At 45.1% G+C, this 22957-nt stretch overlaps 1 protein-coding gene across 3 annotated transcripts in view; it reads left to right on the forward strand.

Annotated features, from left to right (window-relative positions):
• dpyda.1 (dihydropyrimidine dehydrogenase a, tandem duplicate 1) overlaps positions 1 to 22957 on the forward strand; it is a 149662-nt gene that overhangs the window by 43251 nt on the left and 83454 nt on the right. For all 3 annotated transcript variants that reach the window (XM_031583900.1, XM_031583901.1, XM_012815221.2), the window contains exons 5-11: positions 1922 to 2083; positions 8620 to 8816; positions 9489 to 9570; positions 10693 to 10780; positions 17309 to 17416; positions 19267 to 19436; positions 21129 to 21339. In XM_031583900.1, coding sequence (XP_031439760.1) covers positions 1922 to 2083; positions 8620 to 8816; positions 9489 to 9570; positions 10693 to 10780; positions 17309 to 17416; positions 19267 to 19436; positions 21129 to 21339 — 1018 coding nt within the window. The remainder of the gene's footprint in view (positions 1 to 1921; positions 2084 to 8619; positions 8817 to 9488; positions 9571 to 10692; positions 10781 to 17308; positions 17417 to 19266; positions 19437 to 21128; positions 21340 to 22957) is intronic.

The raw sequence follows: 22957 nt of genomic DNA on the forward strand, positions 1-22957 counted from the left end.
TGACACAGTTAATCAGTTTGGGGCCTTTCTGTGAGATCTGTGTTAACTGTTTTGAAAGAAGGTGTAAAACAGGTGCGAAACTAATGAAAAGTGTTAACGCATTAGCAAGAAAAGACTTCTGCTGTGCTGAGAAGGTGATGATGAAGATCAAGTGGATCCCAGTTTCATTAAGCGTGTCTTAGCAAGCGAGACAAACTGTAATACGTGCTGCCAAACACTCAGCTTTTTTCCCCCCCTATTAGGTGCTTCTCAAGCGAAGGCCTTGGTCATGCCACCTAATTTTTTCCACTCTGTCCCCATTCTCTCAATTCTTTACAAACGGTTTGAAATTATGGTTGGAGCAGAGTGCACTTTTTTCAAAACACTTCACACATTCACCAGTAGACTATGTGAGCTAAACATGTGTAAGCATGACCTTGAGACAAAATGCAGGCATTTAGATTTGATCAAAACAGATCACTGTAGATGGAGATGTGCTGTATTTTGACAGACAAATTAAACATTTCACTTGAAATAAGACAAATATGTCTGATTTGTTTTTTGCTCAAAGCTTTGTTACCATCCATCCAAAGTGGTCAAATTTACTCTCATTTCAGCTACAACGGCATCTATATGTTCTCTATATGGATTGCAGTGCATGCATATAGGGAACATATACTGTAGATGCCGTTGTAGCTCAAATGAGAGTAAATTACCCACGCTCTGTAGTGGTGTCTACTGTACAGTACTGTGACAGGCAAACCTTTGGATCAAAAAGTTAGTTTTTGGTGCCATGATATTGTATTGAATAAGATATGCTAAATATTGTTCTGTAAATATTCAAGGCAAGGGAGAATGTTGCAATAAATGTGAAGTTCATATTGTTAAAACATTTACGCCAAATACAGAGGACACCATGGAGCAGCATCAGGGCTACAGCAGCCTTCTAGTGGTAGTATCATGTGTTGCTGTTTCACTTACGTACTGTGCTGGAAAGTGTCTGCACACTTTCTGTTGTGCTCTAGTATACCACAGAAATTGTAGCATAGATCCTATTCATGGTTCATTGTTTGTTATTGCAATATGCACTGTAAAGAGGTAGCATACTTTTTTTATAATAATCTATACAAAAATAGGGGATATGGCAACTCATAGCATATGCATTTATTTGTTTCTGTCTACGTCATTTGTATTTTGAGTGACAAGGTAACAGAGTGACAGAGAGCATTTGCTACAGTTATGGCAGCATGAGTCACTTTTGGGTGACGTGTGAAATGTTTTGGTGGTGAAAGTGCATTCTGTGCAAAAGCTTAACTGATGTGCCCAGGTTTGAAAAGCACACTATGTGAAGAGTTTTGAAAAAGTGGACTTGGTATTGAGACGAGTATGAAAATGACCTCTCAGGTGTGTGACTCAAGGCTTTCTGGGCAGACCAGTGGCATCTGTCCCTCTTGTTCTGTCCCTTTCCTCTCTATCCTCATATCCACACAACAACAGCAGAGCCCTTTTGTCAAGTTCTGATTGTGCCTTTCAGTCAGGGCAGAACTCTCAGCTAAGCTCTACAAGGTTTACCGATCCTACAGTACACAGAGACAGACAGACAAGCACTCGTGAACATTCACAGTAGAAAACATCAGTACATAAACTTACACCAACAACATTAAGGTGAAGATGCACACCATATGCAGGAGCGGTTGAAACATGAAACTCTAACTCTTAACATATTTTAGAGATTCTTAAAAAAAAAAAAAACATATTCTTAGAGCTAGAGAGTTAGGTATGTATATTTCCAGTAGCTGCCATATTTTTTTCACCTCTAACTCAGTCAGCATTTAAAGGAAGCTTGGCATGTTTCTTGAACTAGCCTTCACTAATCCTCCATGTTTTGTGTCTGTGTTGTGCGTTGTTTTTTTTTAACATATGTGCGCGCCTGTTGTCGCAGAACTACTATGGATCTGCGAAGGTCATCCTGTCCGATAACCCCCTAGGCCTGACGTGTGGGATGGTGTGCCCGACCTCCGACCTCTGTGTGGGGGGATGCAACCTCTACGCCTCAGAGGAGGGGCCGATCAACATCGGGGGACTGCAGCAGTTTGCCATCGAGGTAAATAACTACAAAAACATCACACCTTCTCTAAAACCGAGTCCCACCACGATTAGACACTGCACAACTGCACACCACTCCACGGCACGATGAAACAGTGTTTTAACAGAGTCACAGACAGTGCGGGTCTGTCCAGAGGCACTTACAACTACCCGTGACAACCTACATTACCACAGAGATACGACTGTAACACGACTCGATCATAACCACATGTAATGATATAACTATATACAATCATACCTGCTGAGCAGTATCAGGTACTGCAGAACAATACTAACTTTCACAATACTAACTTTCGCTTAGCGAAACACTGCAATGCAACACGGCTATAAAAAGCATAATGCGAATCAAAAGCAGATGTGTTGGCGGTCTAGATCATGACTAAGCTCCTCATACAGTATGCGATATTAATTAAGCTGCGGTAGCAGCTGTTAGCAGTCAGGAATAGACTAAATTCAACACTCTTTTCTTAGTTGCGAAGCTTACATTGTATTTCAGAGAAGTCACAGAGAAGAGAAGTGATGCAGGCCGAGCTCTCCTTAAAAATGTCTTACTGTTTTCATTTCATATATTTATTACAGAAGGATGTGTGCTGAAGAGTTGTGTGGATTTAACACACACAGACACACACACACACACACACACACTCACCCTGGTTCCTCATGATAAAGACAGTGTGCCGATATCCAGTTTCACACCAATGTGGTGTTGCCCTTTCTTGCTCACCTTGGATAATTGCACTTGTAATTTCTCAGCCTCGGAGATCCACATCCGAGGACTGGTATTGATGTGTGTTTAACCCTCAGTAAAGAGTACAGCAGAGGATGCTGCTTCCTCCATTGTAGTCAGGCACTGGGGATAGTGTGGTGGAGGTAAGGGTCTGGTTCAGTATGTGCTATATATATATAAAACTGTGTGTGTATGTTTTGTGTGAGTGTGTGTATGTACATTTGTATCTCTCTCTCTTTCTTTCCCTCTCCCTCTCTCTCTCTCTTTGTGTCTGTGCGTGTGTATGTGCCCATATGTATGTATGTATGTGTGCGTGTGTGGTGTGTACATGTGTGTTTGTTTTTGTTTGTGTGTGTGCCTGTGCGCGTGTGTGTGTGTGTGTGTGTGTGTGTGTGTGTGTGTGTGTGTGAGCTGAGCCAGAGGGAGTGGGACGCAGCGATTGTGCCTGGGAATCAGAAGCAGCTGCTGGATCTAGCTCGGCGAGTGCCCATGAAAACAGATTATCACGCATGAATGCATAATTGATTACTTTCCTTGGCTGTTTTCTCCTTAATTACAGTGTATGTGCAGGTACTCGTATTAAAGACACACACTCGTACATGCTTGGGAACACATCTGCACGCACACACACCCACACACACGTGCACACACACACACACACACAATCACACACACACACACGCACACACGCAATCACACACACACACACGTGCACACACACACTTGCGTGCGCACACACACACACACACACACACACACGTGCACACACACACTCGCGTGCACCCTATTGAGGGATAACACGTCCGACACCACTTGAGAGCCACATATAAGGTGTTTGCTATAATTCCACTTTTATTAAACCATCACTCTGCTCTTAAAGAATATATCGCCGCGGCTTCTGCCGCCGTTATAATGCCATCATTTTTCAAAAGGCCTTCCCACACAAGCCTGCGCCTGGGCCTGGGGCCCGTTTTGCCCCCGCCGTCCCCCCGTCATCCCCCCCCCCCCCCCACACACACACACACCTCCACCCCCGCTACACCTCCCTTCCACCGATCCCCCCTGCACCCTGTTCAGTCGCGAGGAGGCCGTAACTTCTCCCCCTCTCGCTGTGTTTACTCCCCGCGCGGCGTGATGGAGTGGCGCGCGGCCGCTCCGGTGCAGTATTAATGGGGCCCGTGCTCTCTTTGTTATGGCGGTGGCTGGGGCCGGGGCGCATGGCGTCTGTCATACAGCCCCATTACGCTCATAACTCTCCGCTAGTTTATTGTACGAGTCCAAGCCTTCCGCCATGATAAACGTCAGATTCACCATTATAGGGGGGAGGGGGGAGAAAAAAAAGAAGAAGAAAGAGGCGAAAGAAAAAGAAAGAAGGACAAAATGCTGTCTCTTGTGGAATGAAAGGATGCAAAAAATACAGAATGAGAGAGAAAGAAAGAAAAGATCAAAAGAAAGGGATAGAGAAGCACTGTCTCATGCTGGATGTCAAAGTCAACCCAGATGACTCTGTTAAGATGCCAAATGGAACTGACAGAATTTTTTTCATGTCCAAAAACAAGGCTTAAGGTTGAATAACATTCATTTCATCTTATTAAAGAAAGACCTAGAAAAAGGGGAGGTAAAAAAAAGAAAAATCGGAGCATTTGAAATGTGTGCCGGCAAAGCGAGGTCCCTTAAAGGAATGCCGTTCAGCTTTCGCTGTAAATGGATTTCAGAGGAGATTTGCGCTCTGCCACTCTGTGTTCTTCGGGTGCCATGTCTGTTATCACAGATGACAGATTTTGTTACCATGAAGCTTTATGTTTTTGAACCATAAGACACTGGATTTGTTTGATCATGTCTCTGTGTCTGTGTGTGTGTGTGTGTGTGTGTGTGTGTTTGTGTGTGTGTGTGTGTGTGTGTGTGTGTGTGTGTGTGTGTGTGTGTGTGTGTGTGTGTGTGTGTAACACTAATTGCTACTACAGGTGTTTTTTCAAAGCCGCTAGTTGTGTGCTAATCACTGTATGTGTGTGTGTGTCATTGTCATCCGCGACTTCTTTCAGTCCTGCGGTAACTGCTAATTAAATGTCAAAAGATGATGCGTGCGTGGGCTCCAATTGGCGTCTTTGACCCCCCCCAGCCTCACGCGGACACGGCTGAGGACGCGCTTTCGTCTTCTATCTAGGTATTTGTGGACTGAGGTGAGCCGGGTGAGTGGGTGTGTGGGAGGGGCGGTGAGTGAGTGAGGTGAGTGTGTGTGTGTGTGTGTGTGTTTGTGTGTGTGTGTGTGTGTGAGTGTCTGTGTGTGTGTGTAAAGGGTGGGGGGGTGGGTGAACAGGCTGAGAGGGTGTTGGATATTGCTGCCGATGCCGAACAGATAGATGTTATTGTACAAGAATGCGTCGACTCTCGCTGAGAAATGAATAGAGGATAATGGGGCTGTTTTTTTATTTTTTTTTATATGAGATTACAAATCCCAGAGGTGCGAAGCCTGGGTTGGGGGAGAATGCGAAGCTCCACGCTTTTCCATTGTAAGCCATGTGTGTGATTTCCCCCCCCCCATTCCTCATTCTTGTATTCTGTTTTTATAAACGCTTCTGTTTTGTATGATTATGTTGTATAGCTGCAAAGCACAGCGGGGTTGTGATTGCCTGGCTCTCCCCTCAGCCGCATGCTGTAATATATATGTGAGGACTAATTAACTACGCAAATTATGTGGACAAAGAGAATGTCACTTCCAAACTTATTCATGGACTTCTCGTGTGGGTTTCTCTGTTTATTAAACATATGGCGAGCAATTTATGTTGTTTGAAGCGTTTACAGTGCATTCAACTTTCCTGAATGTACTCCAGAAGTACTGACAAAAAAATGTATGGTGTGTTTACAATCAACATTTGAGGACATGGTGTCCCCACAGGGGGGGGTCTCTCTTATGGCAGGGTCTGGAGGCTTACCTTAAAGACTTCTCTCTGCAGTGATGAGCAGCTCTTTCGCACTGTAAGCCTTAATTATCAAGCCAAGGAAAACACTCCAAACACAGCACTTCTCTGTCAGAGCCTCTTGTCAAACCCCTTCAACTTTACCTATCAGGGCTGATCGAACACACTTTAAAAGGCTGTCTCTTTCACACAGACGCAAAGGGACACACACACACACACCAACACACACACACACACACATACAATACAAACACACACACACGCACACAGACAGACAGACACACACAGACAGACACACACATACACACACACACACACTCTCACGCACATACACCAAGAGCCGGAGCCCCAGCGAGCCGAAGTTTCATTACTTCCATAAAGGATAAAAGGCACAATTACAAAAGCTGCCATTCTCCGGCCCTCACCTTACTCCATGTCTCCATCCAGGTGGCAGCTTCCCTCTCCTTAAATGTGAAAGGTCAGGATGGTTATCGGCCTGATAATTAGATAACCCCAGGAAGAAGGGCTATCAAGACCCCAGCTCCATTCACCCGCACCTCCTGTTGTCCCCACTGCACCGGCTGATAAAGTCAATGCCTCTTTTCAATTATATGACAGACACCCCCACACACATTGAAAACACACACACATTGAAAACACACACACACACACACACATAAAGTGGCACCTTTTTTCACCTTTATAACCTCCAAGCTGGCTAAGAGCATTAGCGTCTGAAGGGCCTCTTGTGTGCGAATAGTGAGAGGAGAGTCTGCCACCCGGGGTGTGTTTGCGTCTCGCAGTTCGGCTTTGGTTCACAACACTGCTGACATCACTACTCAAGCCTCCTCCAAGATCCACTGCTGCTGCACACTGGTGCACTGCCGAGCGAGTGGAGACACCAGGCCCCGTAGCAGACAACAGGCTCTGTTTGCTGTTTGCCCAATCAAAAGCCCCATTAGTAGCCGAGCACTGCTACTGACTGTGACCATGATCATGCTCTCAGTTCAGGGCGGTCGATGAGTTGACATTGTGAGGCAAAAAAATAAATAAATAAATGCTTCTGACCTTTTATTGGTTCAAGCGGTTCGAACAGTGTTGACGCACGTCATCCCGTGAAGGACGTGTATTGCGGATGCAGCGGGGCGCTCTTGCTCATTGTTGTCTCTCTCCGATCTGACGGACACTGTTGACGTACGATGGCGGAGTGCGACGCCGCCCTCAGGCACGTTGGTGCATCAGGGTCCCCACGTACTGTAAATCACTTCCTGGAGTGCCAGTAGTATGGGGTTCATTGTTTCAATTAGAGGAGAGAAGAGGGGGGTGGGATGGTAACTCCGAGATTGCATTTGAAATTTGAATTGTTTGTTTCATAGTCGCAGCAGGAGCAGAATAATAGCGAGGGCCTCTAAACTGCTCTTAGGGATTATTAAAAATGCATTGTCATGCAGCAATTTAGGTTTCACAGTTCATGAAACTCATGAATAAATTAATATCACCTACAATGTTGCCTGCTCAGGCATAATATTGTACCAACAATGCCAGCTTTTATGTATGGATCTCAATAATCTTATTACGCAGACAAAGAGCCTGTACCCTCACTTTACATGTGGTAATGGATATATTGCTGAAAGCTGCTCATTAAAGCACGTTTGTTCAGCTTGTGGTGTCCATAGTCAATCGCTTAAGGATCTCCGTTTGACAAGAATGCATTACATTGGCGTCTTTTTATGGATTGAGTAGCAGACTGGGCTTTTAGTCTTCAGCTTTGACGTGGTTTTAGTTTTCAAATGTGCTTTGTGGTTGCTCCTAGCCAGTGGTAGCTCAAGACTGTGGCAAAGTGCTTTGCAATTGTTGGAGTACTCATGGTTGAAACTAGTGCTGTCAAACGATTAAAATATTTAATCGTGATTAATCGCATTTATGTCATAGTTAACTCAAAATGAATCGCGATTAATCGAACATTTTTATCTATTCTAAATGTCGCTTCGTTTATTTATTTTTTCCATCATTTTATTTTTATTTGAATGCCCTGATCAACATGGAAAAGTGGATTGGCTTGCTTTATGCAAATGTTTTATTTTATTGAAAACCAACATTGCCAAACAGGTCGGTACAAAATAAAATGATAAAGTTTACATTTCAGGTAAACAAGGACTCAGCCTATAGTGCAGTTAAACCATGGCTTAATATTTAATTTTTTCCAAGTTTGCTGGGAACATAGCAGTCAGGCCTCTTATTTCAGAAACAATGAACTGTAACAGTTAGGTTACCAATAAAAGGTAAGCCTACTACTTCTTTGCTTTCAGCCAGCTGCCTGTTGACATTTTCAGACAACAGTGAAGCTCGCTTCTTTTGCACAACACAACTTTTAAAAGTATACTTTCCATTCAGAAGCTTTTTATCATCTATTTCGCCGTATCGCGCTCAGCATTCACTCAAACCGTAATGTTAGCCTACTACTAATCTAAAAAAAAATAATAAATCGCGTTAATCTCGCGATAAAAAAATTACCGGCGTTAAAATGGGTTTGCGTTAACGCCGTTAATAACGCGTTAAACTGACCGCACTAGTTGAAACCTTATCCATGAAATGACCAAATGCACCATCCAAACAGACAGGCACAACCGGTAGACAGGCACAACCCGCTATTTTCTTAAAGACCAGAGGAACACACACACGCCACATGGTGGTTGAGTGTAAACACAGCTTTTCAAATGACAGGTCTGTGACAGGAAGAATCACTCATTCTTGGAATCACTAAGAATTCTCTTTTTGAGTTGCTAGTATCTATGAGAGAGGAACAGCAAGAGGACAGAAAATGAAGGGTGAACCAAGATTTTTGACCGGCTGTATCCTGGCTCCCCCCCCCCCCCCCCCCCCCCACAGGTGTTCAGTAAGATGGGCATCCCCCAGGTGCGCAACCCGTCGCTGCCGCCCCCCGACCGGATGCCCGCCGCCTTCCACATCAAGATCGCCTTGATCGGCTGTGGGCCGGCCAGCGTCAGCTGCGCCTCTTTTCTGGCCCGCCTCGGCTACGACGACGTCACCATCTTCGAGAGACAGAAGTACATCGGTGGACTGAGGTCAGTGGTCCGTCCGTTTCTCTAGGCCACTTCCACACACTTTTAATTCACTAAGCCGACGCAGTGCAGATCTCATACTCAAAATGCACACCCTACCAGGGGGGGAGCCAATGCTTCTAAAGGGCATTGTTGATCATGCTTGGCTGGATCGATACGCTGCACATTGTATAAGGTCAGAATAACTAACGAGTGGCCGGCTTAATTGGGAATATTTATCTCTCAAATGCCGAGCGCGCCCGACGGGCCTTATCAGTTACATATTCCTGTGCTCCTGCTGCCGTTGAAGCCAGCCGCGCCGGGGCTGTTGATGGCTCAGGAGAGACTTATGGATGTCCAGAGTCGGTCCGAGGCCCATCGGGCCGTGTGGGAATAGAGATGGAGTGAGCTGAGAGCCCGGTGGGGCAGCCTGGGATACGATGTGAAAAAGAGATCTGCTCCCCCCCATCCAAACATCAAATGGAATAAGAGAGATGAACAGGTCTTGTATGAGTTGAGAGAGAATATTTCTCTCTCTTTTTTTTTTTTGTGTGTTTTTTTTTTTTTTTTTTGCAGGGAGTCTTTTTTTTGTCTCTAGCCCCGTGCTTTTAGATCCCTTAGGGAGCCTTTTCACTTCTCTTTTCTTCTCTCCTCCTCCTTCTCCTCCTCTCATTTTTTTTTTCTTTCCCTCTGCAGCTCTGCGGAAATCCCTCAGTTCCGCCTGCCCTACGAGGTGGTGCAGTTCGAGGTGGATCTGATGAAGGACCTGGGAGTCAAGGTAATGAGAGCTGAGCCACCTCTGCTCACCCTCCCCTCACTCTTCTCTCCTCTTCCGCTTCCTCTTCCTCCCCCTCTCCCCCCCCTCTCTCTCTCTCTCTATCTCTCTCTATTTCTCATCCCTCACCTTCCTCCCCACCCAGCCTCCCCCGTTTCCCGAGCCCTCATCAGAAGCAGGCGGCAGGCGACAGGTCTCCGAGACGATCAGCAGCCCAAATGTCAGCCGCATTAATAAAGAACAATTAAAAGCTGCATTAGGGAAGCAGACCAGCGCAAGCTCAACCCCCCCCCCCCCCCCCCCCACACACACACACCCACGCCGCCACCACCTCCTCATCCTCCACCACCCCCACCCCTCGGCTCAGGCCGCGCATCTGTCTGTCGTCTGAATGCTGCCGTGGTGAGAAAGGGCAATCGATAGTCCTCATCCGGACACACCTGCTCATCTCTGCGCAGGAAACAAATTTCTCCAAGTTGCTCAAAGTGGCTGCGGCTGGCTGGCTGGCTGGTTGGCAGCAGCAGCGGATAGTGAGTGGTGGGAAGGGCGGGGGGGTGGGGGTGTAAAAAGAAAGGGCTTGCGGGAAGGCTGGTTGATGCCATTTGCATGTGTTGTTTGCAGCAGCGTGCTGAATGAGGCGCCGGGGCGGGAGGCGACACAGAAATGGCACGGCGTGGCGCTCGTAACCTTTGGAGGGCCCACATTAATGCCGGGGCGGCGATGGAGTGTCTGAGTCAGTGGGGCTGACGCCAGCACAGCAGCCCCCCGCGCGCAAATTCACCCGCAACAGAGTCCCAGGCTCGCCGTATCACTGCAGATACATTATGCATTCAGCCGCTGACCAATCCAAGCCCCCACCTTTCTCCCTTTCTCTCTCTCTGTCCCTCGCTTTTTTTCTCTTTCAGTCTGTCAGCTCTCTCTTTTTGCCTTTTTTTCTGTACCCATCTCCTTGTCTCCCTCTGCCTCTCTTTCTCTGTACATATAGATGCATGCATGCGTATATATATATCCCTTGTCTTTCGCTTCTCCTTGAGCTCTTCCTCTTCCTCGCGATGTGTCTCTTCCTGCTGGATGTTACCTGCTGTGCAGCTGTCACTCTAAAGCCCTGTTTGTTTCCTTTTTCAGATCGAGTGTGAGAAGGGACTGGGACAGGGCGGCATGACACTGCTCTCGCTCAAAGAAGACGGATACAAAGCCATCTTCATCGGCATCGGTGTGTTTCCTTCATCCTCTCTCGCTGTCTTCTCTCTGTCTGTTTTTTCTCTCATGCTCTCCCCCCCCTCCATCTCCCCTTGACCGCTGTCTCACCATCAGAGAGAGGTAATGAGGGGAAAGGAGGGAGAGAGAGGTTGAGGGTGAGGATTCTGGGAAATGCTGCTGTTCGTGCTCTGGTGGCCGTCATGGTGACTTTTGTTCAGCCTCTGACTGACATCACTGGACGTAAGGCAACAATAGCATTTCCAGAATTGCCCCCACCTTTCTGTCCAAACCCCACCGCCCTTGGAGAACCAGTGGCCTCACTCTCCCTGTACCATCTGAGACGACATCAGAACCACCCCCCGTCCTCACCCCACCACCCTTCCTCACCCCACCCCACCCCACCAAACCAGCCCAACCTCACTCAATCCAAGCCTCCCTCTCTCCTCTCTCCTCTCTCCTCCCTCCTCTCTGTCCTCTCTCCTCTCTCCTCCCTCCTCCCTCCTCTCTCCTCTCTCCTCTCTCCTCTCTCTCCTCCCTTCTCTCTCCTCCTCTCTCCTCCCTTCATCTGTGCTGGTCCTCCCACTGCCTCCTTTGGGAGCCTCTCCCCCTGCGCACTCTCTCTCCACATGCTCCTTGCCCAGTGCCTCCTCCTGCTGAGGCATTCAGCCATGCACACTTGTTGACCCCAAATGCTCTTTAGCTATGTAGCTTATCAGCGCCGCTGTTTGATAACATCCACCTTTTCATTCAGAGGTGCTTTTAGAATGCAAGGCTACCTTGATAAAATAGTTACAGTGAACGTTCTCCTCCACCTTTTTAAACTCTCTCTCTTTCCCTCTCTCTCTCCCTCTCTTTCTCTCCTCTCTTTCTTTCTCCTTCTGTCATTTCTCTCTCTCTCTCTTATTTATATTGACTTTATAACTGAGGATTATATAAGCACTGACCTTCGACTTTTGAATCAATAATTATTGTATTTATCTCTAACCTCCACCTGCCTCTACCTCTTCCTTTATATCTACCTTTAACCTTGATGCAGTCTTTTCTTTTCCTGCTGCACTCCCTTCCCCACACCTACCATTTCTTTTCCTGCAACATGCTGAGATGCAAGTTTAATGATTTTTTGAGGAACGTGGAGCTTTTTCTCAGCGCTCCCTCTTTAGCATTGGATGAGTCGTGCTAATGTTGGTATTCAGAGCAGCTGTTAGCTGCTGGCTACGCACCACCTGAAAAGGTTCTTTACCTCATTAAAATCAATCAAAGAGGCACTTTTTACATACTGGCGCATTTCAAATCATACCCCCCCCCCCCCAACATGCAGAAAGTTATATTTACTAAAATGAAAGAGGGTTTTTAAGACAGTAATTTAATAGTAATAAGCTTTTTATAGGAAGAAAATATACCCCGCTGTTTGCGAATTGATCTGAGGATTTCAAACATTCCTTGAAGCTGTCTTATCTGTTTGTTTTATTGTAACAGCAAAAAAGCAAAAAAAAAAAGAAAAGAAATGTATTATTAATTGTTTCAAACTGCTTCAAGTCTTTTGATAACGGTGTCTCTAATTACGAAGACTCCTTCACTCGAAGCATTTTGGGAGTTCTCCACCACAAAAGGATGCAAAGGAATTTTCAATTCCCACAGAGAGAGAGAGAGAGAGAGAGAGGGAGAGAGAGATGGAGAGAAAGAGAGAGCGAGCGAGAGAGAAACAGCTCTGCCATGTTTGCAATTAATTTCTATGATTTCATATTAGTCCTTTTACAGGCTTTTTAAATGTCATCCTCTGCTATGATTGACATGCAAATTTATCCCTGGCTCTAGGGGTGAATAGAGGGAAGGTTGAGGCAGGCAGATAAGGCCATTGTTTCGTGGGTTATAGGCTCCGGGAGGGAGGTGGAGAGAGAGGAAGGCCAGGCAAGGTTCCGGACTTCAGCGGCTTTAAAGAGCGAGTTAACCCTTCAGCTGCCGGTGCTGCTTAACACTGCATTGGGGTGCTCTGTGAGGAAGCCAAGCCGCTGTGAGGTGGGCCTTTGATATGAGGCCACAGCCAACCAGGTGAACATGCCTGGCCCTCACGTGTGCATTCTTACACACACACACACACACACACACACACACACACACACATACACATACACACACACACACACACACACACACACACACACACACACACACACACACACACACACACACACACACACACACACACACACACACACAAATGCACACAAACACACACCACACACACAATTACAGACAGACACACACACGCACACACGCAAACGTGTTTGTCGCCCATGGCCATGGCCGGCTAAATGCAGACTGGCGGGCAGATGTTCTAAAAGACGGCAATGTTCAAAGGAAAAACTTGTTGATTTGGCTGGAACACCATGAAAGGGAGGCATGATCAAAATTTTTGTGAGAAGCATAGAGAGAGAGAGAGAGAGAGAGAGGTAGAGAAAAAAACAGCGATGTTAAAAACAGCTGGGACAGAACCGAACAAGGAATGAAAAGATCAGGGGATGATGGAGAGACTCGAAAATGGATTTTTTATTGAGTGTTTGAAAGGCTCTGATATTTTCCCAGAGAAAGCCTTCAAGATTTAAAGAGATGGCCGATCGATAGCTCCACTGCGTGCTCCAAAACCAAATATGACTTCCGCGCAATTAGTCAATATGATGATGTATCAATCATCGCACATCAAAGCCGGAGATGTGAGGCAAACATTGTCCCCTGTCGCTTTTGAAGTCCCACCTTCATGGCAGATGTCACAATGACTCTTTTCTCCGTCTGCCACAAAGCTCCAAACCCAGTGACATCGATTAGCTGCTACTAGAAGGACGAGACGCGGCCAATAGGAGAGAGAGAAAAAAAAGGGGGGCCATTTTCTCATAACACTCTCTTTGGGGGTGTCCTTCTTTCTTTCTCTCTCCCTCTCTGTCCATCTCTCCTTTTTCCCTAGTCTTTCATCATGACAAGGTTAATGAAAAACAGGGGGAAGAGGGCATGCGTGGCATCGGGGGTCTTTATTTATGTTAAATCTTAATGTACTTAGTGTGCCTGTGCATTATTTAACTCGGTGCCCTTGATTCCTGTTCATCTTTGTGCAATTCATAAGGGGGGGGGGGGGGGGGGGGGTTCAGGGGCTGTGCGCTGAATAAAAGTCTGCCCCCCCCACCCCCCACCCCTCACCACCACACACCCCACACACGCACCCTCTATGTGCCCACCATCACCCCGCCCCGCACACACACACACACACACACTCTGTAGGGAGAGGCAGGTGGCGCTGGCTCTCTCCCTCTCCTCTCCTCCTGGCCCGCTGATGGCTACTGATAATGTGTGATTAACGAGCGCCCCGACCAGCCTGCGAATGAAAACATCTGCAACAGATGATTTATTATTTTTTATTCTTCACAAGAGAGAGAGAGAAAGAGAGAGAGCAAGAGAGAGAGAGGGAAAAAATAGAGAGAGAGAGTGGGATAAAGGGAGAGGGAAGGCAAACGAGGCTGCTTACAGTACTGAGGCTCGCTGCGGGGAATCTGCAAAACGGAGGCAAATGAGATGCTACGTGTGACAAATGGAGACGCATTACTTACAAAGGCGCTTGTCAAAAACAGCTAAGCTACTGTTAAAATCCACTCTGTCATGAGCGCCCACAGTGGCCTGCTCCCCACCCCACCACCACCACCCCCTACCACCACCCTCCTTTGATTTGCAGTCGAATACTAATGATGGCTCAGGTCTGTTAAACTAACAGTATGAGGTACCTTATCCATCCATGTTGGCTGCAGTCAGGCAGAAAACCTAATGTCCCATAACTTGCTTTGGACGCTTTTGCGCGCACACACAACAGTCACAAACAGCTACTACGGTGGCCTGTGAGGACAAAGCAGATATTTATTTAATTTATGTTTTCATGCAACAATGATTGTTTTATGTCTTAGGAATGCATTAAAGAAAAAGAAAAAAAAGTTTGATGGAGTCAACTTGTCTTGTAAACATGTTTTACGGTGCTTTGGTATTTCTAAGCCGTCGATACTGTGTTCACTGCCCAAGGACACATGGCAGGCTATCAAATGACAAAATAATGTGACAGTGAAACAAAATATGGTGCAGTCTAAAGCCCCACAAGTAGGTGATCAAATGCAATCATGTCTACTGCTCGCTTGGCTATTAGAAGTTAAACCCTCCAAAAAAGTCGGCTGAACATTTGGTTCATCTCCCCCAGCAACCCCAGATATGAGTGTAGTAGACTGCAGGCCTATAAAACTACTTCAGCTTTTATTGTTTCACAGTGTTTCCCCCAGAAGTGCTTAAGAGTAAACATTTTCCACCGTGTGTAATGCAATAATATTTGGTCAGGAATTAGTTACACCTATCAATTTGAGTTATTCTCTTGCACTCTCAGACATGAATATTTACAATCACTGTCTGCTGCAAAGGGGAAAAGTTCTTCACTGTGTTACAATTCTGCCTCAGTCTATTATTTAGCCATTCCAATTCATATTTTATGAGCTCTCATCCATGATATCATTTCCCCATGACTGCCAAATGATATTTACTATTTAACAGGCAAGTGTAATAGGATAACCTAGAGCTTGGGAAAGAGCGACCGTATTTATAAAGCCGTGATGACACTAATATGCCACGGTAATGTACAACACAGGCTACATGTAGACAGCTGAAAGGACACAGTTTAATGTGGCAGCTAGCCAGCACACTACCCAGACTCTCAATCTCAGACAATAGGTGTGTGCATTCATGTTATATATCTGTGTGTGAGTGTGTGTGTGTGCACTTGTGTGTGTGTGTGTGTGTGTGTGTGCGTTTGTGTGTGTGTGCACTTGTGCAGGTGCAGGTGCGTGTGCGTGTGCGTGTGTGTGTGTGTGTGTGTGTGCGTGTGTGCATGTGCGTGTGTGTGTGACAGACTGAAGCGACTGGCTTTCCCTTTCTTGGAACCAGGAAGCATGGGGACCTTTTCTGGTCTCTGTGTGAAATTAGGTTTGAAAAACTGAATAATTATGGTGTAATTGGCAAATGTAAAAGGTGAGACAGCGTGTGATTAACACGTGGGTGTCTAATTATCGTGTGAAATAATGGGCGCCTCTGTTAGTTATAAGTTTAACTCACCAAATCTCTGTGTTCTTTTCACCTTGCCTCCTCATCAGACTTTGGGAGGATAATGACACCTTCGTTAGTGGTAGCCAAAAATCCCCAAATTGAAAAACCATGGCTGGATGTTTTTTTTGCATTAATTAAAAGTTAATGCGAAGTGGGAGGGAGAGAGAAAAGTTGTTTGCTAGTTTAGGCTTACTTTTAGACCCCCCAAGGTCACTGGTTAAGTAAAGAAAAATGCTTCAATCCAGTTGCTATTGGTTACCTGTTCTGTGTTTCAAAATATAGTCAAAACATGATAAAACTTTTAATCATGTTTTTGAAAGTGGTTCCTACAAATGGATTGATTTGGTGATATGCTAGGTATATATTCCCTTCTTGATAACAGCCAGCTGTAAATGAACCGAAGAAGTAGACAAAAAAAAAGTGAAAGACAATGGGTTTTGATGGAAACCCAGGGATGGTGAAAGTCCATTAATCCATTTTGAAATGCACAACTTGACCGGAGAGAGAGGTTCTCCTGAAATCAAATTATCGTTGACGAGTGTATGGCAGAGTTAATTGATTCTGGCAGCGGGCGCGTTAGCTTCGCTGCTCTCAGTATCCAGTCTCAGGTTGAGAAGGAGCATCACGCTGCCTGGCTCCAACTCAGACCTCAGACAGGGTTTAGGAGGAGCACAGCCTTTTACTTTGCCTAAATTAGCTGGCTGCAGCTGTGGCACAAGATAGGAGGCAAAACAGACAATGCATTTCGTTCCTAAAAGCTTTGCTAAACCAAATTAGGGCTCAGGTTACCCATTATTATTTTTTGGTCAAATCCTAAATAGCATCATAAATCTCAGTCATCTTTCCTTTTTATGCCTTTTTGCCAAGGTGGACGGGGGGTTGAATAAGTAAATACAACATCTAAACTAATTTAGTGTACTTTTTAATACAGGATGTGATAATGACAGGTGCTGAAAAATTAGAGGCTTTGTGAGGTACTTCCAAAGCATGTATGCAAATATTGGTATCTTCAAAAAAGACACAATTGAAATCACTAGGCAGGGCCCGGAGGTTAACGACTACATACTATGGTACAATAGGCAGTGTACAGCAAGGAACTGGTTTTCCAAAGACAAAAGGCCTCCTAATAATCCATATAGTGATATGAATGTGTATGACTGTGTGCATAGAAAGAGACAAAGGCACCTGTTTCAATATTGAGATGGTGGTGTTTACAGGGACAATGTCAATTTTGCTGCCAGTTTCGAAAAGAGATAAAATGATTATTGGACATGCAATGAAATATTAATGTAGTGAACTAAAATGTTCTGTGAGATATTTGTTATATTTAAGTCCATGATGTGCTCATAGAGGCTTGCTTGAGTTCTATATACACAGATGTATTTTATTTATCGCCTCGTCTTTTTTCTCTCTTAATTAGGTCTGCCACAGGCCAACAGGCACCAAATCTTCGAAGGACTAAACATGGACCAAGGGTTTTACACCTCCAAGGATTTCTTACCTCTTGTTGCCAAGGCCAGTAAACCAGGTAAATACAGCTGGTAATTAAAAATGTCAGTTCAGTTATTCAGCACAAGTGGCAGAGTCTAACAAGTGGTCTTAGGCTGATATGCAAGTCCAAACAAAGTCATTCTTTGTGTGCCACCATGGAGGAAAATTAACAGCAAAAAGCAGCATCACAGCGGCTCGAAGCTAATTCCTGGCGCATTCAGCAGGCAGAAGTGTGCTATGCAGGTCAGAGAGAGAAGAGACACATAGGTGGGGGGGGGGGGGGGGACCATGAAGGCCACTGCAGATTGGCGTGTGGAACGAGACACAGTAGAGTGACAGAGGCTAGAAGACAGGACAAGTTGAGCCAAATACCGGTGTGTGAAGTCACAGTCAGGCGAGAACAAAGCATAAGATTCGAGATTCGCTGCCCACACACATTCCGCAATGCTTAAGGCCCTTGGTTATGTAATTGGGGCTTGCAGTATCTCACACTGAATTGGATTCTATAACTTGAGACCACTTACTGTGTCCCACGTTGATTGCTCCCATGAGATAAAGGACAGAAGATCATGGTTTCTTAGAGAATATGTCAGCTTGGATGTCGATATTTCTGTTGTTGAGTGTTGCTTAAGATCAGTTGGATAACACAGTGTGCTGGAGGGTCTGTGGCATTAGTGGTCAGGCTGTCAAAATTGTACAATTAGACAACTTGCTTTCCCAGATACCTATTGTAATGTTCCGGGATTCCACCCCCGAGGTTAAAAAATAATTGTTATAAACGGTCAGTCAATCAACCATACATATTTCCATAGTGGTGGGTGTTAAGATTATGATTGGCCTCTTTTCTTTTCTTTTGTGTTTACCCATATGCAAAATATTAGCAAAGACATTACTGATATGATCATGGCTACTGACAGAGATCATACTTGATCATCAGCACTCGTGTTCATCTCCTAACTCTGTACACACAGAACAAACCATGTGCTGTACATCTGTAATGTTTGGCAGGGCCTGGAGCTGACGTTATTCAAAATTCGTCATCTTGGTGAAATGAATATTAAGTAGTACGTAGGCGTAGGGGGTGGAATTATAGAAGGAGTGGAAATAAGGCTCTGTTTGATAGTATCCCCCCCCCAATCACTATTTGAGGAAGAATGGAACGATGGGGAATGCAGTGGTTCATTGTCTATATGAAGGAAAGAAAGAACAGAAGAAGAAAGAAAGAACACTGTGGGTCAGGTGTGTGTGGCTTTGGTCTTGGCAGATAGGCATTACAAGGATTGTTTGAAAGACAGTGCTGGTACACTCATGCATCCAGTTTCAATTACCATTTGCTCCCACCACCACCACCACCATGTGTGACACCACTCACTCTGGCTTTGGCAGAGGAGAAACCATTTTTTTTTCCTTTTGTGCACTCGCATGGATACCTGAATACATCACATGTTGCAGAACACGCCGCATATTATCAGATGTTGACATCGGGCAGCATTCAGCGCAATCTGCGCTCGTTCATATGCCAGATAAAAATAGGAGCATTGTGGGGATAAAGTCCTCGAATACAAAATTACCTATATGTGTACAATTCAAGTGAGGGCGAGGGGAGGAGGAGAAAGAGACGAAGATAAGGTGAAACTGCCTCTCATTGAAGCAGAATAATTTGATAGTGACATGCTGTGTCGGCAGACTCCAAGATGCAATTTTACACCGCCTTAAGTACTAGCGTCTGCTGAGCCGTTAAGCAGCAATGGTTCCACCAACAGAAATCATGTTTTCCTATTTCTCACCTCTCTCTCTCTCTCTCTCTCTCTCTCTCTCTCTCTCTGTCTGTCTGTTGCTCTCTTTCTCCCTCTCTCCATATCTTATTTCCCTCTCTCTCTCTCTCAGGGATGTGCAGCTGTCATTCCGCTCTGCCTAACCTGCATGGCAGCGTCATCGTGCTGGGCGCGGGCGACACCGCCTTTGACTGCGCCACCTCTGCCCTTCGTTGCGGAGCCCGCCACGTCTTTGTGGTCTTCCGGAAGGGCTTCACAAACATCCGAGCTGTCCCTGAGGAGGTGTGACAGTGAGAGCGAAGCGCTGGGCAATATTGAGTTGTATATGAAAAAAAGAAAAATACACAAATCTATGTGTGTGTGTGTTTGTGTGTTTGAGAGAGTGAGTGAGAGAAAGAGGGCAAAAGAAAGAGAGGAAGAGAAGTGAAAGAAAATACATAAGAAAAGAGTCAACAGCTGCCAGCTTAGAGCTTTATTAATATTTGGTCTGGCGAGGGCTTGCTCAGTGGATGTCTTTATTAAGGCTTCCATGTGAGTGTCCTCTGCCTGCCCTGCTGACACCCTTCCTAAGCCTCTTTCTCTCTCACACACACACACACACACACACACACACACACACACACACACACTCACTCACTCACTCTTCCACTGCCTTATTGCAGGGAATTGTCTTTGGGTTTTTGGCAGGAGATTACTGTCAAAAGACCCTCTTCCTCTTGGAGGCCTGAGTCAATAGGCTGGCCAGTTTCAGTGGGGAGGATGCAGGGGGAGATAAGGCAACTCATGCATGGCTCGATTTAGATCTTTGAGTGCTCCGTGAGACACATCCCTCAGGAGTTCCTCTCACTTCGCACTGACCCCGTTTTCAGTTTTTTTTTTTTTATTTAATTTTTTTTTTAAACATACTTTATTTTGTCCTTCACAGAAACACCATGTTCTGTTTGTCTGAGTATTAACAAAAATACCTACGAGTAGAAATTATTTTAATCTTTCTTTTAAATATTTAAATTCGATTGAAATATTTGTGTTATTGTTTACGCGCCAACAGCTTGACAATATTTGCGCTATTTTTTTTTTATACCAACAAAAAGAAGAAAAGTCCTCAGTATGTCAAATCTTTACAGAGTTACTTTGTGACACTGATGTTTAAGGATAAAAGTGCTAAAGAAGAAGAATAAGACACACACATTTACCAATCAGCAAGAGTTACAAAGGTAACTGGCATCCATGATTATCAGTTCCACACTCTATTTTTGATCAGTCTTTAGAACTAACTTCTGTCACTTCTTTCGCCTTCCTCCCTCAGAAGACCCCACACACACTGCCATAGAAATGGCATTAATGACACATAGAGAAATGAGACAATTAAGATCCTGATTCATATCTGTTTACTTTTCCGCAGCGGCTGCCACCACCTCCTCGCACTAATTAAGTTTGTTTATATGATAGTACGCTTTTGGACTCCAGTGGGCGTAACTAACCTTCAGATAATGGAGAAAATTCTATTCAGTTTTGCTCGAACCACGTGCTTCGAGCTGAAGTGAAACAATTCAGAGGAATGCTCGAAATAAAAGATGTTAAGGCAAAGGTGTGCAGCATATTTTCACCTTGTTGTGCGTGTCTGAAGTATGTGCAAGTGTATTTGAACAAGTTCCATTTCATCTGCACGTGTGTGGGTTAGTTTATTAATCTACAGGGAGTTAAAGGACATTGAATGAGGATGGTTGTGTTAGCTTTCTGTGTTGGTTTTTAATAAGGCTGTACTACTTTTTCTCCTATAAACATAGATCTTACCTGCAAGGTTATTTTTGAGAGAATATTACAACTTTACTTGCCATGAAACATCGAGCTTAGCCCATTGTGTAAAAGAGTTAGTTAATTTAAGTAGAATTAGTATTCCCACGTTATTCCCACGTTATTCCCATGTTGTCAGTGGTGTGGCACCCGTGTCAGTAGTTTGCTTCCGATCTGCAGATGGAGCTGGCAAAGGAGGAGAAGTGTGAGTTCCTGCCCTTCCTGTCTCCGGTTGAGGTCATCATGAAGGCGGGCCGAGTGGCGGGCATGGAGTTCTGCCGGACGGAGCAGACGGAGTCCGGGGAGTGGGTGGAGGACCAGGACCAAATGATACGGCTCAAAGCTGACTACATCATCAGCGCCTTTGGCTCAGGGCTGAGTGACCCGAAAGGTAGAAAACAAAAACTGTTTCTTTGAGAGTCTTTGTTTTTGTTTCCCCTAATCTTTCCGTTAATCGCTTCTCTTCCCGGCGTTAGCTTCTTGTGTTCTTTTTTTTTATGACAGTGTGTACAGAGAAATTGCTATTGTGAAACATTTGGAATGTAATTGAAGTGAAATGAAATGTCACAAGGCTTGATAGATGAAAAGCAGTGATGAACAGGAGTGATCTTTTTACATGAGTGTCAGCTAAAGGCTGTAGCATATTTCTGCATGCCAAGACCATCCATCTCATAACATTGTTTGAATATACAGTTTTATTCTGCATTTTCCATTGAGTTATTGTGCACCCCCCTGTATATAAAAAGACATAATGAATAGGACAATCTGAAGTGGCCTAAAGCTTGTAAATATCCTGTTTTCACAAGCCAGTACATGAGGAAGTTTTGCTGAGTGGTTTGGTAAATAAGTTGTGATGCACTTCAGTCCTATGAAGTGCTGGCATTTTAGACTGAAGATGCCATATTGCCAATGCCGTCTCACCACCCAATTAATTTCCATTAGGCCAAATTAGTTTGGCTGACTAGCTTTGGCAGAAGTCTTTGATTAAGTGATGAAGTGGGCGATGGCAAATTTGAACAGGTGTCCCACTGTCAGCCGTAATCTGCCCGCCTGTGTTTGTGGCAACCGGTTAAATTGGAAATCATAACATTGTTTCAGTGGCTGGCTGGCGTCACAACACTAAGCTAGTTTCCACAAGTTCCAGAAGGATCCGCTTTCCTTTCTCTCATCCTTCACCCCAGTGCGTTTCTTTAATTTTTGAATAAATCTCACAGACATTCAACTCCTCCAAAGGCGTCATAATGCTCCATACAATCTAACAGCATTCAGGACATGCATGTGGGTGTTGGAATGGAGTTTTTTATGTTGGCTTTTTGTTTGGATTTCGGCAGTTAATTTTCTCTAGCACATAGCAATTTTTGTGACAAATGGCCTTGAATGAGCACTCCGGACTTGATAAATGGCCCTGTGCTTTAAAACCAGTGTGAAAGGATTATCACGGGGGCCTCGGCGACAGCCCCTCCAGGAAATAAGCACAAATCATTATGCAGATGTTACACCTGGTATTATTCTTGGAGAATTCTCTGTATCTCCATCTCTTTCTCTTTCTCTTTCTCTCTCTCTCTTCCCCCCTCACTCTCACCAGAGGGGGGAGAGAGAAATAGAGACAGTAGCTCCATCAGGAGCAGAGGGAAGCTACAGCGCTGCTTTGTGTGACTCTTATCATTTAACTCAGTCGCCAAGCAAGGCGGCATTCTTTTGTTGTTGTTTTTTTCCCCTATGTTTTTGCTTCTTTCTTTTTTTGCATCTTCCTCTCATTCTTTCAGCAGAGCTCACAACAAACGGCTCTTCAAAGAATATATTTTTGTGTGTGCCATGGGGTGTTCTCCTGTGTTTTTTTTTCCATTTTTTTTTTCTTTTGACGAAATAAACTTTTTGTGTGTGTTTGAGGTGTGTTTGTGTGTGTGTGTGTGTGGGGGTGGGTGTGGGTGGGTGTAGGAGGTGACAGGCATTTGTCAGACCACTGGTTGTGCATGCCTTCTTCTCTGGCACCACTATGATGTCAGGTA

Source organism: Clupea harengus, chromosome 17 (genome assembly GCF_900700415.2).
Source record: "Clupea harengus chromosome 17, Ch_v2.0.2, whole genome shotgun sequence".
In the NCBI taxonomy this organism is placed as follows: Eukaryota; Metazoa; Chordata; class Actinopteri; order Clupeiformes; family Clupeidae; genus Clupea; species Clupea harengus.